Source organism: Typopeltis vanoorti, chromosome 6, assembly GCF_054136105.1.
Source record: "Typopeltis vanoorti isolate ZY-2024b chromosome 6, IOZ_Tvanoo_1.0, whole genome shotgun sequence".
Taxonomy (NCBI): domain Eukaryota; kingdom Metazoa; phylum Arthropoda; class Arachnida; order Uropygi; family Thelyphonidae; genus Typopeltis; species Typopeltis vanoorti.
This window is the reverse complement of record NC_143554.1, coordinates 105,062,849-105,083,514: the sequence shown is the minus strand read 5'-3', so window position 1 is coordinate 105,083,514 and position 20,666 is coordinate 105,062,849. Positions and strand designations below refer to the sequence as shown.

At 36.0% G+C, this 20,666-nt stretch overlaps 1 protein-coding gene across 1 annotated transcript in view; it reads right to left on the bottom strand.

Annotated features, from left to right (window-relative positions):
- The window catches only part of LOC150105771 (sister chromatid cohesion protein PDS5 homolog B-like), a 699,562-nt gene that overhangs the window by 538,296 nt on the left and 140,600 nt on the right, over nucleotides 1-20,666 (bottom strand). The window contains exon 7 of the mRNA XM_090394553.1: nucleotides 5,306-5,386. Coding sequence (XP_090250679.1) covers nucleotides 5,306-5,386 — 81 coding nt within the window. The remainder of the gene's footprint in view (nucleotides 1-5,305; nucleotides 5,387-20,666) is intronic.

The window sequence follows — 20,666 nt, the reverse complement described above, 5'->3', positions numbered from 1 at the left end:
TTAATTTCATTCACAATTTTCATTATCTTCTTTTCAAAAATTCTTTCATTTCACCCAGAAGAGAAATTTCTCTCACATCCCATTTTAATTCCATTTTTATAGATGGGTGATATAAGAGCTCTGCTTCATCCATCTGAAATTCAACCTTCTAACAATGCATTAACACTTATGCAGTGCAATCACTGCAAAACTTTCAAATACAGTCATACCCCGACTTACGCGAATCCGGAGTTATGCGGTTTCTTATATGTACGTATTCCCAGCCTGCTTCACACCTCACCACTAGTCTAATCTATCCAGCGCTGGCCGCATTCGTCAGTGTCCCACATGCTATGAACAAGCACTGACGTGTTTTGCACGGTCTCCATTCATACACGATTTTTATAATCTACAAACCTTGAGATTGTTTAATGTTATGTTCTTGATAAAAATTTTATCACATAAAAAATAATAATGTCATCCAAAAGAAGCAAGTCCGATTCTTCTACAGCTAGCAAGAAAAGAAAAACATCGACTTTGGAAACAAAACTCAACATTATTAAGGATTTTGAAGGTGGAATGAAAATTTGTGAGCTAGCAAAGAAGTTTGATCTACAGGAATCCACAGTAAGAACAATCATAAAAGGAAGGTTTACAGATTTTGGAGGACATAGATTCTAATGAGGAATGAATTGTAGCCACAAGGCAAGGAATAAAAAAATCATTAGCTTGCTATGAAGAAATTTTGTGTGACAAGAAAAAGACATTATGCCGTCAGACGAATCTATTAGATTTTATGAAACCATCGACATCGAAATAACTTTCTTTTATTTATGTACAAAAAACTACAATTATGATTATATTTCTTAAAAAAATATAGGTGTTTTTGTAAACCTTTGGTCCCAATTGTATGTTTGTATATATAAATTGCATGCAAAATTATACCCCGAGTTATGCGAATTCGACTTACGTGCTTTGTGTTGGTCCCACCTACCGTGTAACTTCGGGGTTTTACTGTATTTCCATAGTAAATATTAAATACCTCCATATTAAATATCTACTGCAGTTGCATTTCACACATCATTTTGATGACATTTTCTACCTCAAGTATTAAAAATGCATAAATATCACTGAAAATTCTTACTACTATTATCTCACTTCTTGCATTGTTTAGCTATATTTCCAATTACTCCATGCCTGAAGTATATCTTTATCTTCAATTTTTATGTCACCTTAATCATCCCTCTTTCCTTTAATAGAACTCGTTTCGCCATTTCAACAACTTACAGATCATTTATAATACTTTCATTTACTATTATTATTGCATGGGTACCTTCATGGAGTCCTAAGATGCATCACAGAAGACCCAACCTGTCAATACAATATCTACCATATCTCTCCTTGAAACCACTAACACACAAAGCATTCACAAATACTCAGACAACCCATTCCATTCATTCACCACTCTCCAAGCAAAAAATCTAGTCCTCATGCTCTTGATAATCACACTCTTATCCAACTTCAAGGGATGACAGCTTGTTCTGTTCTCTCAAGTCAAGTACTGAAACATTTCTCCTTATCAATCCTATAGAAGCCTTTAAGTAACTTAAATGTTTCTATCATATCTCCCCTTTTTCACCTATCTACAAACTTTTGCAATCCACAAACCCTCCATCTATCCTCATAGGAGCAGTCCACAGACCATTCACCATCTTGGTCATTCACTTCTGGATCCTCTTCACCACTTCATCATTGCTAGAAAACCCAGGTGACCAGATCTGGGCACAATAATCCAGATGTGGTCATATCAAGGCTTTATAAAGAGGAATGATAACTTCCTTATCTCAGTTTGTTAGTGTGTTCTTCAATAGCCAAGTAATCCCGCGAGCTACTCTGGCTACTTTAACAATGCATGTTCTAAACTTCAACTACCTATATACTACTACTACCTCTAAATCCCATTGCTTCATCAATTTCCTGGAGTACAGTTCCCTGAATGTGGTACACAGCTTGTAATCTTTGTATCCCAAAAAATGCATAACTTGACACTTTTCCACATTAAACTGACATCCATTATGTTTTGCCCATACTGTCTATTCAAAACATCCTGTAAGCTCTCTACATCACCTTGATTAACCCAACTTTGCATCAACAGCAAACAACTGAATATCTCCCTTCAAATTATTTCTTATATCATTTATGTACCAATTAAACAACAGTGGTCCAAGCATAGCTGTGCAGCACACAACCAGAGTTCCATGTGGTATCCTGTCAAAACGGTTAATTAAGGAATAACTATCTGCGACAGCATGTAATGGAAAATACTAGGGGTCAGAGAGTGCTTGACCTAGTAATTGCATCTAAGGATTTGGCTGTAACAAACATGACCACATTGCCACCAATTGGTGAGAGTGATCAGAGGGTCTTGACTTGGGAGGTGGCTAAAGGTGTGGAATTTACAATTAAGACAGGGCACATGTGAAATTATCGGGCTGGTAAGTATGACAAGCTTAGGAGTTTGATTAGTTCAGTGCCATGGCATGTACAACTGCAAGGGCTAGAAGTTGATAGTGGATGGGAGGCAGTTAAGAAGTGTTTGCATGAAGCAATGGCTGACTGTATACATAGAGTCCGAATAATAAATCAAGTAGGGGTTAAATGGATGAACAACACCATTAAGCTTGAGCTGCAAAAAAAGAAACTATGGGGGAATTTAAGGAGAAAGGTGATTGGCAGGTACATGAACGGTATAAAGCGCAGGCCAGAAGAGTAACGAGTGTGGTAAGAAAAACAAAAAAGGATTACGAAAGAACATTGGCCATGCAGGCTAAAGAGAATCCTAAACAGTTTTTTCGATATGTTGCAAGTAAAAGAAAAAATGTATATGGCAGAATGATTTTAAAGAATGCCAATGGTAGGGAGGTAACTGAATCAGTTGATATAGTTGAGTTACTGAGTGAGCACTTTGCAAGAATATATCATCCAGGTGGTGACATTGTAGAAATGAATGAACCAATAGATTATACGGGAATTGTGATGAATGAAGTGGAGGTGAGTAGTCTATTGCATAACCTCAATGTCAATACATCTGTGGAATTGGATGGTATACCAGCTCGTGTCATACGTGAAGCAGCTAAAGAATTGTCAGTACCCTTGACCATTTTGTTTAATTTGAGTCTCGGGTCTGGGTTAGTCCCGAGGGGGGTGGAGAGAGGGGAAAATAGTAACACTACATAAAGGAGGTTCCAAGACTGCTGTTGTAAATTACCGACTGATTAGCACATCAGGAATCGTTGTCAAGGTCTTGGAGAAATTAGTCAAGAAAAGAATACAGGATTGGATAGATGAAAATGGGATATTGTATGGGGGACAACATGGTTTTGTGAAGGGTAGATCATGCCTCAGTAACTTGCTCACATTTTATAACACACAGTGACAGCTGAACTGGATAAGGGTAATGGGTTTACAGTGATTCTACTGGACCTTGCAAAGGCCTCTGACAGGATACCACATGAAACTCTAATCAGTAAACTGGAGCAGATGGGGATGGATATAGGGTTGGTGAGATGGATAGGAGGGTGGTTGATGGAGAGAGATACCAGAGAGTGGTTTATTCAGGAGTTGAGTCCAAAAGACGGCTTGTGACTAGTGGTGTGCCACAGTTCTTGGACCACTTCTTTTCAATTTGTTCATCAATGATGTAGGAAAGGATATGAGAGGAAGTGTTCACTTGTTTGCTGTTGATGCAAAGTTGGGTAGAACAATTCTGAGTGCACAGGATGTCAAAATTTTGCAGGATGATTTGGATAGTTTGGAGGACTGGGCTAGGGAAAATGGATGTCAATTTAATGTGGCAAAGTGTAAGATTATGCATTTTGGGGTGAAAAGAATAGCAGCAGTATATCACATTGGTGGAACCGTACTCCAGGAGATTGATGAGGCCAGGGATTTGGGAGTGTTGGTGGATAGGGAATTGAAGTTTAGGGGGCACATTGCAAAAGTGGCAAAATCAGCTAATCAAAATCATTTGGCTTCTGAAAAATACTTTAACAAGCAGAGACAAACAAGTTACTGTTCCTCCGTATCGAGCCTTGATAAGACCCCCATCTAGACTACTGTGCCCAGATATGGGCGCCAGGGTTTCTTCTTGATGGGGAGGAGGTGGAGAGGATCTAGAGACAAGTGACCAAGATGATAGCAAATCTGTGGAATGAACCTTATGAGAACAGGTTCAAGTTTTGTGGGTTGCAAAAATTGGTCGATAGGCAGAAAAGGGGTGATATGAGGTGATATGATTGAGACATTCAAATTACTGAAGGGTTTCTATAAGATTAATCCAGAAGATATTTCTGGATTAATGGTGGTGGGAGGACTAGGGGCCATACATAGAAGCTGGGCAAGAATGTGGTTAGTAGGGGTGTTAGAGCTAGGTTTTTTACTTGGAGAGTGGTGAATGAGTGGAATAAGTTGCCAGAGTCTGTTGTGGGTGCGATGACCGTGAATGAGTTCAAGGCAAGGAATGATAGATACTGTGTGAATGTCGAATAGTTGTTCTTGACATGATGTTAGGGCCTCCTTCGATGAGTCTGTACACTCCTTGGAGTTGCCCGGAATAATAATAATAATAAAACACCTTTGCAAAATCTAGCAGTATCATCATGCAGCCATTCCCTTTATCCAACTTAGCTGTCACTGTATTATAAAAAGTTAGTAGATTAATAAGGCATGATCGACCCCTCATAAAGCCATGCTGCCTCTCATAGTATCATTTTCTTATCCATTCAAATATTCCTAATTTCTCCTTCTGACCAACTTTTCCAGTGTATATACTTTTTACCACCACTCCTGAGATACTGATTGGTGTATAATTTGCTACCACAGACTTAGATTCTCCTTTATGCAAAGGAACTATTTTTCCCCTCCTTCCACTCATGAGACTTTACCAGAACTGAGACTTTTTATAATTATTTTATCTTAAAAGAAGTCATAAGCCATCAGTTTACAAGTACTCAATATGACTTAAAATGGACATATTAATATTTCTTGATTGTTAAGAGGAAGAAAAATTTATGGGGTGAAAAAGTTAAACCTTTATAGATTATTCAATGAGGCAATTAATGCAGATATTTCTGACTAAAAGCCAAACTAACCTAGAAACATCCAATAGAGTGAAAGGATGAAATAACCATATGAAATCTAATTTAAAAAGCATGAGGTTTGGACAGTACTTGAACAGTTCTCTCATTTTTGAAAAAGAAATACATTATTTTAGTTAATATAAATACCAATTACAAAATATCTGTAAATACATTATTGAAATACTCACAGCATGAATGTAAGGTTCAATTGCAGTCTCCGTTCGTCTCAAGATATCTGATGATAATTGATAGGCATTTCTGTTCTCAGACTATAAACATACAATTTTAAATATACATTAAAGCAATGCTAGATGAAAAATAGCTGAAATAATTAATTTCAAAATTAAAACAAAAATTTTCTTTTTGTTTTAATAAATCATGTGTATGTGTGTGTGTGCATATGTACATATATATGTATGTGTATGTATGTGTATATGCAACTCCCTACATTGATAGATTGAGAGGTTGTGGATTGCAGAGGTTGGTTGATATGTGGAAAAGAGAAGATATGATAGAAACATTTAAACTACTAAAAGATTTTTATAAAATTGATGCAGGGGGAATATATCAGCTGTGTGATAGTGATGGAAGAACAAGAGGTCATCCCTGGAAATTAAGGAAAAGTGTGGTTAACAAGGGTGTGAGAACTAGATTTTTGGCATGGAGAGTGGTGAATGAATGAAATGCATTGCCTGACTCAGTTGCGATTTCTTCATCTGTAAATGAATTCAAGAGGTATGATAGATATTGTTTTGATAGCCTGGGTCTCCCGCAAATGATTCCATGGAGATACCCGTAATAATAATAACAACATATATAATGGACAGTAAAGGTACTGAACCGAAGGCCTATTATCTGAAAGCGAAATGTATTCATAATACAAGTTGTATTTCCCTTTTCATTTCTTGTACCACAAGAAATTTATATAGTACTTGAATCAATAATAATAAAGGAATGAAATTCATTCCTTTATTATTATTTTCATAATGTGATACCTCAAAGGGGTATCGAACTTATCATGGGAGGACACTTTACTCCACACAACCACTATCATCGCTTCATAAATCCTCTATCCACATACACAATGCAACTACCTCTATCTGCACACTATACCATACCATAAACAGTACTATTGTCTGTAAACTCTGTGTGTTCTTAACATATCTGTATGTAGGATAAGAAACCAAGTTTTGAGAAGAGAAAGCCCTGCTAAATCCATATGAGATCAGTTAACTAACCTTCAAATGAAAAGGCCCATGGAGATTGCTCTTATTATGATCCGAATTGAACTCAGGTCATTTCCAATCAAAAGGGATAATGTTCAAAAAGGCTTTATATTCAAGATAATATTCATGTTAATCCATATGCCAATGCAGCAGAATAAGTTCTGATCATAAAAAACAATGGAGAAGTATAAAAGCTGAAAAAATAGGTGAATAAGATTAATCAAGTGGGCAATATACTTTTTAAAAATGAAGATAGTTTTATATTCAAAATTAACATAGCATTAACTGTTTAAACTAATTATGAATAATTAGTAATATGCATAAGACAGCTGGATAGGAATAGTCATTTACAGAAATAACATACACAATGCAAATAACAGTAGTAAATAGCAAATAGCTGTTAAATTAGAACACATCTCAGAATGGAAAGATATATATCAAGAGGAGTATGACAAGGATGTATCCTCTCAGCTCTGCTTTTCAATATATATATATAAATAAGATTATTAACAATCTGGAAACAGTATAACCCATTTGGGATACAAATAACCCCACAAATGAAGATAGATACAATACTATTCACAGATGATCAAATAGTATTAGCTACATCAGAAGATGACTTACAAAGATCATTAAAAATCATTAAATGATATCTCAAAACAATATATGACAATATCTAAAGAAAAAAACTAGTGATAGATAATAAAATATGAGAACAAGTATATACTTTCAGATACTTGGGATGTAATTTATCATAGGAAGAAGACATAGCCACCAAAATATCAAACTTTATCAATGTAAATGGCATAATAAATAATATATTTAAGCCTTCCCTAGTACAAAAATGCAACTAGAATCAGACTATATAATGTCTTGTCAAAACCAACTCTACTGTACAGAAGCAAAACATGGACCATAAAAAGGAAAGATGAAAAACAAATTCAAACAGCAGAAATGAAGTTCTCAGAAAAAAAACAGCTGGATATATCAAATGGGACCATAAAACAAATGAAAAAATTTTACAATCCATCAATATAAAATCAATTACTACATAAGTAATCTAAAATTTGTAAAATACTGAGTAAACTAAATAAAAGTAAACTAAATTTGTAAAATACTGAGTAGTGTTAGAGTGGTGTGTGGGCAGAAATGTATATGTTATATTTGTGCAATATATTTTCTGAAGTTACAGTTATTCCCTATTATATGTCTAGTTAGAATAAATGCTTTGTTAAACAACAATTTGATCTGATCATTGCCAATGCACTATCTCAAAAAAATTATGAACCTGTGTGTTAATTAGATATTGCCATGACTTGCTATAAGGATAAGAGAAATTTGACTAGATACTGCCTTTAACCCCCCTTTTTTTTTTTTGATTCTTCACTCTCTACTATTCAGTCTGACTGGCACAGTCATAAAACAAATAAATTTTGTCAGACTGAAGAGTGTGAGAAATTGAATAAACCACAATCATATAGCCAGCAATAACTATATTTAGAGTCTGCTACACATACAGTAGGAACAAAGGGCAAGAGCAGGAAGATGGGGGGGGGGGGGAATTAAGATAGAGAGAAATAACAACATAGTGTAGATGAGCTTTGTGAGACAGCAAAAACTAAATAAATAAATGAATAAAAGAATTAACAATAAATTTACAAATGGTGCAGTTAAATAAATAACATAAATTTTACAAACCTATCAAACAGCCAATCAGCTATCTGACTCACTAATCTGGAATCCAATCCGATCTGCACCAATTTAGATACTAACATGTTATATGGCACTCTATCAAAAGCTTTTGCAAAATCTAAGTATACTTCTGTATACGCATCTCTCTTGTCCAATGCAGTGATCACTTTGTTATAGTACTTAATTGGTAAACGATGACCTCCATTAACAAATGTATGTTGACTAGCAGAGAGAATACTGCTATTTTCATCAACCCACTTTTGTATTCTAGCTCTCAGCAACCTCTGCAATACTTTAACCACAGTTCAATATATACAAGATTGACCTATAATTTGTAGCCTTGGTCTTATCACCTTTATGAAGTGAAACAATTGTACCTTTCTTCTACTTCTTTAGAACTTCAGGTGCTGCAAGACTTTTGTTAAACAAGAAAGCCAATGCTGTTTCTAACTTTCTGGAACATTAAGGCAAGTGGTCATAGAGTTCCTATTACCTTACTGACACACAAAAAGCATGCATGGATCCTGAATTTTCTAACACCTCAACCACTAATGGTCTAAATGTGCTATAAATGATATACACTTGTGATGTAGAAGGAATAATGTGCAGCTTGAATGAATGTATGGAGTGGAGTGAATTCAATGGAAGAAAGGACTTATATATGACTGATAAACTGCCCTTGAGTGGATTTGGAGTTAGGTATCTGGAAAAATAAAAAAAAAATAGAGCTACTGTTTTCCTTGTGGAGGGATAAAGATGAATATATGTGTGTGTGTGAGGTACCCCTTCAGACAAGAGAGTTTATGACCAGGAATGATCATTAATCATTCTTATTCATATGCTCACTGAACAATGATCCTGCAAACTAGAGTTTTATGGTCTTCAATTTCAATGGTATTGTACAATCACTACAAAATAGAAGAGTAGTCGTGGGTGCAAGGTAAAATTATAATTCAAGTATATCAATGCCTAAGCATCAAGAATAAGAGTAAGGAGTTTCTGGTATCTGGTTAGTTCTATTTGTCAAAAAAAGGTGACATATTTATAGAGATATGATATGAAAGGCACTGTATATTTCAGCAAAAGTTAGACAGCACTGTATAGAAAGTACAGTTTTCTTCTGCTAATAACAGTAGAAGAAAACTGAAACCAAGGAGTAATGCAGCAGAAAAGAGAGAAAAAAAAAAACACGAGAAGGTAGCAAATTTAAGGCCGTGTGATGCGGTTATCAGGGGCTCAAGTTGGTGAATATAGGAATGGAAAACCCAAGCTAGACCCAATCTTACTTCTTACAATATAGACTGTGTATATTATATCTGTAAATGGGTCTTCTACTCCTATTTCCTCTCCTCTTTTACCTATTATTCCTCCCCCTCCCCCCCAACAGTGCTATTACAGCAATTCGAGAACAAGGTGGACGACTCTTTCCTATCAAAGTGTAGTTTCCATTATCTACTTCTGTAGCATCCACTCTCCAGGTTAGGGGTGACTACAAACACCTTTGGATCTCCAGTGGAGTGACTGGAAAGAAATCTGGCACACAGGTATAAAATACAATTCCCAAGCTAACTAGTCATGGGAATTTATACCAAAAACCCACAAATGACAGTAATAAAGAAAAACAGTACAAACCAAGACCAAAATGGACACTTTTCTCTCACCCAGAAAGGAGACTCCTTCCCATTACAATGAAATTTACAACTTGAATCCACAAGGAAGGATGGAAATGGAAGTAAAAAATGCGATACACGAGAAAGCAGAATAAAAAAAACAAACAAGCAACCTAAAGATAAGTATGTCTAATGTAAGAACACTTTTGAAGGAAGACAGAGAAGAACTAGATAATGCTCTCTCCAAATTAGATTGGGATATAATAGGACTTTCTGAAGTAAGAAGGAATGAAAACCAAGTTACCGAGAAAGAAAGATATATATTCATACAGTAGGAAAAGAAGAGCAGGGAGGAGTGGGATTAATGATAAAAAAAAGAAATGGAAGGACATCTGAGCAGAGGAGTGAGAAGTAGGTTCTTTGCATGGATAGTAAGTGGAATGTATTGCCTGAGTGTCTTGTGAATGTAGACATACCGAATCATTTTAAGGCACAGTTGAATGAGCATTGTGTGCAATAGTCTCTGACTCCAAGGAGGTTGGATGTTAATAATAATAATAATAAGATAATAGATTTTACACCAATAACAACAAGAATTACATCTATGACTATAAATATTAATAAAGAGTTAAACCTAAAAATAATACAAATTTATGCACCTCTGGACATTCAGATGAGGAGATAGAGAAATTCTATGAAAAATTAGAAGACTGTTTAAGATCATATCAGAATAAATAGACTATAGGGAGATTTAAGATTTTAATTGTAAAACTGGAACGAAGAATAATAACGAAACAAGAATAATAACAGAATAATAACAAAATAATAACAAAGAATAATAACGAAGCTCTAATAAAAAATCTAACTCAATCTGAGCTCGGACTGTATGAACGAGAACAAGAACACGTGACATCGTCCAGTATTGTTCAACGTCAATCATGTTTTATATCTGCATTCTGTTATTTGAGTTTATGAATAGCCAGATGGTTATGATTTGAAGTTATTCTCTTGTTTAAACTTTAAGTTATACTATTTACCCCCTGATGATGTAAATCCTACGATTTACAAAACTTGTCGGGAACTATTATTTCAGTATTTTGTATAACTGAATAATAAAAAATGTGGTGTAATCACCGAAATATATCTTTTGAAGTATAAAAGTGTTTGGTATTGGAGATAGAAATAAAAGAGGAGAAAGACTATTAAGATTTGCAGAAATTCAGGGTCTATTTATAACAGATACATTCTATAAAAAGAGAAAAGCATGAAAATGGGCATGGCAACTGCCCGATGATACAACAAAAAAGTGAAACACACTTTATTTTGAATAATGAAAAAAGCAATAGAGGATATATCAATAATAAATAAGATAGATTTTGATAGTGACCATAGAATGGTCAAAGCTAAAATCAAATTAAACAATAAAAATAAAATAGGAGAGAAATAAAAAGAACTGGTTAAAACAGATAATGAAATTATTACAACACAGTACAAAAAATTTGGAAAAATTTTTATAGAAAAATTCATTTTAAATGAAGAAGAACATCTAAACCCTACATGAATGGAATATCATCAAGAGAGAAATCTAATGTGGAAATGATAAAAACATATCAAAAAAGTAAAGTAAGAACTAATAGGTTAAGTGAAAATGCTAAAGACTTAATTAAGAAAAGAGAAGAATTGAGAATGGAAAGACATAAAGGTACTAGAGAAGAAATTGATATTGAAATTAGAAAACTAGCGAGAAGAGAAATAAGAAATTATATTAGAAGCCATAACATCTATAAAGTAAGTAAAAGAAACTATAGAAAAGAAAAAATTATTGAAAGAAATAAGAAAGGAAACTAATAAGGGAAAAAACTGGATTATGTGTCTCAAAAATGAAAACAAATAGATAAAGTACGAAAGAAAGGAAATAATGAAAATATATGAAGACTTTTATACAAATGTATGAAGATATCTATCTTAGATCCACTGCAAATGAAGAACCTGAGATGATACCAGAAATAATGATGGAAGTGGAGAAAGTAATTGCAGAAATGGAATTTAGCAAAAGCTCAGGTGAAGATGGAATACTGGCTGAACATTTAAAAGCAGGAAGAAAGGACATTATGGAAAGAACTGAATTTGTTATTTAATGATATCATCAAACAAGAAAACAAACCCTGAACAATGGAATAATGCAATTATGGTCTTAATCAACAAAAAAGGAAATAAAGAAAAATAATAAATTAAAGACCAATAAGCCTATTATCAGTATATTTTGAAAATATTCAGCAATATCTTCAAAAATACTGCTAAATATATTAATGATAAAGTTGGATGAAGGTCAACCAGGAGAGCAAACTGGTTTTAGAAAAAAAAATTTCTACAATAGACCATATTCATACTATAAACCAACTAATAGAAAAAAACTAATAAATACCAAATAGATCTTGATATGTTTATAGCTTATACAAAAGCTTTTGACTCCATATTCTGAGGGATTATATGGTATAGCAGTTCGAGTTTTATGTGAGGGGGGGAGAGAATTGTCAGTGCCCTTGACCACATTGTTTAATCTAAGTCTCAGCTCTGAGTTAGCCTTGAAGGAGTGGAAAGAGGGGGAAATAGTTCCACTGCATAAAGGAGGCTCCAAGACTGATGTAGCAAATTACCGACTGATAGCATATCAGGTGTTGTTGGTCAAGAGCAAAATGCAGGAATGGATAGATGGAAATGGGATACTGTATGTGGGAGCAGCATTGTTCTGTGAAGGCTAGGTCATGCCTCAGTAACAGTAGGTCATGCTCGTGTTTTATAATACGGTGACAGCTGAGTTGGATAAAGGTAATGGGTTCACAGTGATACTGCTGAACTTTGCAAAAGCCTTTAACAGGATACCACATGGAATTCTAATCAGTAAACTGCAGCATGTGCCAATGGATATAGAGGTGAGATGAATAGGAGAATGGTTGGTGGAGAGATATCAGAGAGTAGTTTATTCAGGAGTAGAATCCAGAAGAAGGTCTGTGACTAGTGGCATTCCACAGGGAATGCTACTGTTTAATTTGTTCATTAATGATATAGGAAAGAATCTGAGAGGAACTGTTCAGTTATTGGCCAATGATGCAAAGTTGGGTGCAGCAATAGTTAACAGAGATGATGTCAAAATTTTGCAGGATGATTTGGATAGATTGGAAGACTGGGCAAAGGAGAATGGATGTCAATTTAATGTGGCAAAGTGCAAGATTATGCATTTTGGGGTAAAAAAAGATTACCAGCTGTATATCACATTGGTGGAATTGTACTCCAGGAAATTGATGGAGAAAGAGACTTGGGAGTGTTAGTGGATAGGGAGTTCAAGTTTAGGGGACACAGGAAAAATGGCTAATGGTTAAAGCAACTCATCAGATCACTTGGTTGGTTACTGAAGAATACTTTGACAAGCAGAAACAAGCAAGTTATTGTTCCTCTTTATTGAGCGTTGATAAGATCCCATCTTGGCTACTGTGCGCAGATCTGGGCACCAGGGTTTCCTGGTGATGAGGAGGAGGTGGAGAGGATCCAGATGTGAGTGACCAAGATGTAGCAGGTCTATGAAATGAACCTTACAAGAGCAGGTTGAAGATTTGTTAATTACAGAAACTGGTTGATAGGTGGAAAAGGAGTGATATGATTGAGACATACAAATAACTGAGGGTTTTTACAAGATTAATTCAGAAGAAATTTTTCAGAACAGGTGTGTTGGTGAAAGAACTAGGGGCCATCCATGGAAACTGGGTAAAGGCGTAGATAGCAAGGGTGTTAGAAGTTGGTTTCTTGCTTGGAGAGAGTAGTGAATGAGTGGAATAGGTTGCCAGAGTCTGTTCTGGGTGCCATGACTGTGAATAAGTTCAAACCAAAGTATGATAGATATTAGGCAAATGTTGGATAGTTCTTGACATGATGTTTAGAGCCTCCCTTGATGAATCTAAGGACTCATTGGAGTTGCTTGTAATAATTTCGAAGCACATAGCCTAGTGGCTATGAGCTTCGCAACCATATGCAAGGGGAAGGAGTGTCCTGGGTTCGATTCCCATCGCTGACGTGAAGAGCTTAAGGATCTTCCTCAGCCATAGCCAAGTTAGCCAGTCTTGGGCGTGGACAGCAGGGTTTTTCCCCAGTTTATCTGGGGTTTTTCATCCCGTAAGCAAGCAGACCGGCTCTGTGAACACATGGATCTACAGCGATAAATACTTTAATTCCCCATGAGAGGGGGGGGGCTCAACTCGCTCCAATAGGGGCGGGGGGAGAAAAGGGAGGAAACTCCATATGAATAAATAAATAAAAAAACATTTATATAAAGTGCTGAAACCTTACTGTAGACCTAATCTCAATTGGAATGATTGCTTCACTATTACAAAAGTTTGGGAAATTATTATCCTCAACTGTATTAAATAATTATCTGCTATATTTTAATTTAATTTAATTAATTTTAATTTCAGGCCAATCGTTTTAATCCACGAACACACTACTGTATATATAGAGAGATTGCAATTTAAACCTGTGCAGTAATGTTTTTTTTAATTCAATTCCTATTGTTGTACTGATGAGGTCTTATGATACATAAGATGAAATATTTACATAATAAAAAAGTTATTTACTATGCCATACGTTTTATTCTATAGTTATGGATATCCCACAGGTTACACTATATAATTTAAAAAAAAAAAGAAAAGAAAACCAAGAAATGACCAAAAAAAACTCTAGAGTATTTGAGATATGTGGCAAGTAGAAAGAAGAAGAATGATTATGATAATGGATGAAATGGCAGAATGGTAACTGCTGCAGAAGATGTTCTTGAGGTATTCAATAATCAATTTATAAGGGTGTTTCATCCTCATCAGGGTGGAATCATGAGGAAGTTAAGTAGAGGACATAGGAGAGGATGGCTTAATTGTGAGTGAGCAGGAGGTATTTGAGGAAATAAATAACCTTGATGTCAATAAGGCTATAGGATTTGATAACATACATTTTAAGGGAATGTTCCAAGGAATTGGCAGTATATATTGGCATGTCTTTAATAAGACTTACAACAGCACAGGTTCCAATGGAATGGAAAGAAGGTAAAATTGTTTCATGGCATAAATGTGGAGATAAGGTTGTGGCTACAAATTATAGGCCAATCTGTATACTGGAGTTGTGGTGAAGGTACGACCCCCCCCTCATGGGGGGGTTAAGTATTTATGGCTGTAGATCCGTGTGTGTGTTCACGGGCTGGTTTGCCTGCATGCGGGATGAAAAACGCCAGATAAACTGGCAGAAGAAACCCTGCTGTCCATGCCCAACACCAGCTAACTTGGCTATGGCTGAGAAAGATCCTCAAATTCCTCACGTCTTACGGGAATCGAACCTGGGACACTCCTTCCTCAGTCACATGGTTGCGAAGCACAAAGCCACTCGGCTAACCGTGCGGACATCAAATTGATAATAACCTCTGACTAACTTATATCTCTCAATCATATCCCTCCCTCCTCATCCTATTCACAAGGCTTTGCAATTTATATTCTCTGAATCTCACCTCATACTCCACATTCCAAAGTCCACTGAACACTTTTGTGAATCTTCTCTGGACCTTTTCTAACATATCCTTATATAACAGCAGTATTCTCTGTGGTTATCAGCATGGGTTTGTTAAAGGGAGATCATGTTTTACTAACTTACTTATGTACTATAACAGGGTGACAAATGTCTTTATTTTGAGCACAGTTCAAATTGTTATTTTATTTTTTCGCTCGCGAAAATCAAAACCCACAGGAAGGGCCGCACAAAATCGCACTGCAGGCTGCATGCAATCCACGGGCCGTGTTTTGGACACCCCACCTAGATCATGAACTTTCACTAGGTCTCTTTCCTGCTATTCTGGTAAAAATCACTGGTTTGTTGACCTTTCCTCTACAATTCTGCTTAAGTAACCATACCACAAGGTGGTATGGTTGCTTAAGCAATATGTTACCAGAGATTAACTCTGGTAACACATTCCTGAATTCTAACAATGTCAAGTTCTTTCCTAATATCCTCATATTTTAATATAATACTGCAAATGATGCCATTTGTTCACTCCCCTATCTTTCTCCAAACTCCAATATCTGTGGTCTCCAGTCACTGATCAATGATTTTTTTTCTAACCAGTCTCTCAAATCCATAAGTTAAAATTGGACTATCTTATATACAGTTAATTTAGTCTTTTGACTAATTTCACTTATTCTATATAATTTACTCAGCCTGTTCTTCAGCTGACCATCCAATATATGAACTTTGCTTATTCATATTTAATAATATTTTCATATTAATTTGCCCATCCTTACTAAAAATAATGCCTAAAAAGCTAAATCTTTTACTTGTTTTATAAGTTCTCCATTTCGGATGCAGCTGATATTTTTAGAGTCTGCTATTTTTATAATCTGCCTTTTTATTAGTGATTTACATAATAAATATATTATGGTAGTTATTCAATTTAGGTAATAAATTCTGCAGACTTGTACTGGTTTTATTTAAGAGTATGATAACATCTGCATAAAGTAAAGGGTTGAGATGATGATGATGATATTCAATCTATAATCTTCACCACTGCTGGGTGAAAGCCACTCTCATTGCAGGAGGGTGACCCACTGCAAATTGAGTGAGAGAGAGAGAGAGAGAGAGAGAGAGAGAGAGAGAGCATATTTGTATGAATAGAATGTATGAAGATGAAAGATAATCACAAACATCCATGCCTTATGCAGGATTTGAATCTGCAATCTTTTGCCTAGGGAGCAGATATGCTAATCAACAGGTATGTTGAACTTGATATGATATCAAGTTCAATATTACTATCATCATCAATAATCATCATCATAGTGGGTGCCATGACTGTAAATGAGTTCAAGGTGAAGTATGATAGATACTGTGTGAATGCTGAATAGTTGTTCTTGACATGATATTGGGCCTCCCTCATCATGTCAAGTAATACTCCAAGACCTCATAGAGTCAAAGACTCGTCTGGGAGGTCCTTTTATCACCCATACACACAGCTCATCATACCGTGCCTTGAACATGTTCAAACTCCTTGCAGACACCACACTCTCAGGCAAAGCATTCCAATCATTTACAACTCTGTAGGAAAAAAACCTGCCTCTGACTCCCTTACTCACATCCTCTTTATACAGTTTCCAGGGATGACCTCTGGTTCTCTCCCCGATCTCCCATTATTTTCTATAGAACATCTCCAGCATGGATCCTATAACAACCCCTTACCAACTTGTAGGTCTCTATCGTATCTCCCCTCTTCCTCCTGTCTAGAGGCTCTGCAAATTACATCTTCTCAATCTTTCCTCATACTCAACATTCCAGAGGTCAGAAACTACCTTAGTTAATCGACTTTGGACCCTTTCCAACATCTCTTCATCCTTCTGAAAACCAGGTGACCAAATCTGGGCACGACGGTCCGTGTGTGGCCTAATCAAAGTCTTATACAACAGAACAAGATACTCGCTACTTCTACACGTCAGTGTCCTCTGCATCATTCCCAGAAGCCTTTGTGTTGTCTTCACAATTTTGGCTATGTGTCCCCCAAATTTCAGATCCTTATCCACTATCACCCTCCCCCCAGATCTCTTATTTCTTCCACCTCCAACAATATATCCTCACCAAGCATAAATTCTGCATCCCATCTTTGTTTTCCAAATTTTAAAACCTTACATTTTGCAACATTGAACTCACATCTCCATTTCCATGCCCAATTACTCAATTTATTCAAGTCTTCTTGTAAGGCCACATCTTCACTACTCTTCATGGTTTTCCTCCCAACATTGCATCATCTGCAAACAACTGAATATCTCCATCCAAATCTTCACCAATATCATTAATATACAAGTTAAACAGTAATGGCCCTAAAACAGACCAACTTCATTAATTACTGTGGTCAGTGTATAATTTATTGTTTATAGTCATGCCACAGGTACCTTTAAAGATTAGATTCCTCATGAATGCTTCTGAAACTTGCTACCAATGCTTGTTTCATTTTGCAATCTTTCAAAGTAATTATCCAAAAATTATCCAATTTTATCATTAAAAACTCAAGATATTGAGTTTTTAATGATAAAATTGAAACTTCATCATCTCTGATTTCTTTCACACTATTCTTTCCTCCTGTCTGAGCTTTTTCAACAGCCTCCAGGATATTTTGCCACCTTCCTGATATTTATTTTCTATGTTCTTAACCAAGTCTTCCCAGGACTTTTGTGATTTTAGACAGTATTTCTTTCTTACAGTTTTCCTCTGTATTCTCTCATAGCACATGCTGATTTACTTCCTAGAAACTTTTGATATGTTTTCTTCTTTTTCTTGACTGCCTCTTCAACTTCGCACTTCAACTTGATTTTTTATCCTTGCAGAATTATTGGCTGAATTATTCAATGTTTTCTTCAGGTTCTGCCACTGAATCTCTAAGGTGAGGTTCTAGTTTTCAAAGTATTTCGTTTTTTCTGTACATTTTTATGGACGAGCTAGCTTTTTGAATTATAACGCTTTTATTTTTCAAAAAAAAAAATAAAATATATATATATATATATATCGTATTTGCCAGCATATAAGAAGCACTTTTTTCCCTTTGAAAATAGGTCTGAAAAACACAGGTGCGTCTTACATGCCGAAACTCAATTTTTTATTACTTTCATTTTTGGAAATTTTCTCTGTTCAGAGTTATGCGATTTCTTTCTAGCTTCCTTGTGGTGTGTGAGAGCATACCAGTTACGTAGAGTTCATTGGATGCTCATGTGCTGTCATTGACGATCGCAGCTGTGTTCCTGTTCATTTTAACTTTCCAATTTTTGTCGCAGTTGTTGTGAACGGTCATAAATTTCTGCCACTAAATTTTCTCTAAATTTCTTGGCAAATTATTGCTGAAAAACGTCAACATTGCTACAATATTGCATACAAGCTACGTGTGATTGCGTATGCTGCAGAGAGGCATTTTGGGCCACCCCAACTGAGAAAATGATAAGAACTTGGTGGAATCAGGAAGAGGGTCTGAAAAAAGTAACTCACAGTAAACATAACCTATGAAGTGCAACTGCAAAATGGCCAGAATTTGAGGCAGAACTGAATACTTGGATAGGTATTTGTTGAAAGTAGACTTACTTATTACTTGATACAGTGGAACCTTGGTTGTCGAATGCCTCTGTTCTCGAACAATTCGGTTCCCAAACATATTTTCCGAACAAAAAATGCCCCGGTTTCCGAACAGAATTTCAGTTCCCGAACAGGCAAACGGCAACCACATACTAAACGTGCTGAGCTGTAAGGTGAGAAAATGTCAGTTACGCAGCAGCCTTCGTTCAACGCAGATACCTGCTCGTTTTTGCAGAGAGTTTCTTGATTTTCTTTGTGTTTTGTTGTTTTTTTTTCATAAATTATTAATTAAGCTACCATGGGATCGCAGAAGAATAGGGATAGCAGCAAAGCAAAAAGAAAAGTTGTTAGAACCACAACAGAGATGAAAAAAGAAATCATATCCAAACATGAAAATGGTGTTCGTGTCTTGAATTTTGCTACGCAGTTCGGTATGGTGAAATCAACGATATGTACAATACTCAAAAATAAATAAATAAAATAAAATAAATAATTTATTAATTATAAGAAGAGCCAAAGGCTTCAATTCGGCGACATGAACTTATTTAAGTTAAGGGATATTACATCCCATATTGTTTCTTAGCCGAATAAGAAACTCAAAGAGTTTCATGCCAAATATAGAAACTATATAAAGTTTGGCAATTCCAAGCGTAAGCAAATACCTGGATAGTGCACCTGACCCATTTGGTAGTGCAAACTGAGGCAACTCATAGTAAGGGTGGAGCAAGCTCCAATCACTATTCTTGGTATTTACCCATAATGTGAATTTAGCTCCTAGGAGCTGTATTACTGTTCTACATTATGAGAGAGGGTCACTACCCAGACCAGTTTCAACCTTTATTGAGGTCTCATCAGAGAGTAGGTAGACCTAGTTAATACCAAGTTTGTAGCAAACAGAACTTACATCCCTTCTATGAGAATTGCCAAGAAGGTGTCCTAATAAATTATTAATTATATGAAGAGCCAAAGGCTTCAATTAACAAAAATAAGTTCATGTCGCCAAATTGAATCCATCGGCTTTTCATATCATTAATAATTCATTAGGACATCTTCTTGGCAATTCTCATAGATGGGATGCAAGTTCTGTTTGCTACAAACTTGGTATTAACTAGGTCTACCTACTCTCTGATGAGACCTCAATAAAGGTTGAAACTGGTCTGGGTAGTGACCCTCTCTCATAATGTAGAACAGTAACACAGCTCCTAGGAGCTAAATTCACATTATGGGTAAATACCAAGAATAGTGATCGGAGCTTGCTCCACCCTTACTATGAGTTGCCTCAGTTTGCACTACCAAATGGGTCAGGTGCACTATCCAGGTATTTGCTTACGCTTGGAATTGCCGAACTTTATATAGTTTCTATATTTGGCATGAAACTCTTTGAGTTTCTTATTCGGCTAAGAAACAATATGGGATGTAATATCACCTAACTTAAATAAGTTCATGTCGCCGAATTGAAGCCTTTGGCTCTTCATATAATTAATAATTTATTAGGACACCTTCTTGGCAATTCTCATAGAAGGGATGTAAGTTCTGTTTGCTACAAACTTGGTATTAACTAGGTCTACCTACTCACTGATGAGACCCCCAATGAGGGTGGAAACCGGTGCGGGGTGGATCTGGCTTTGAGAGGCTCCACTTGGAGGTAGGTTTTTGCCTGTCTCTGAGTGGGGCCACCGCTGAGATTATGGCTCTGCTTGGTGGTGGGGTGAGCCTGCCACTGGGTAGAGTCAATGCTGAGAAGTTCTTGGTGATGGGGGTGAGCCTGTCATTGAGTGGAACAACGCCGAGTTGGGCGATCTTTCGGGATCATCTTATTTTTAGAGCACGCTTCACCTATACATAAGGTTGAAACTGGTCTGGGTAGTGACCTTCTCTCATAATGTAGA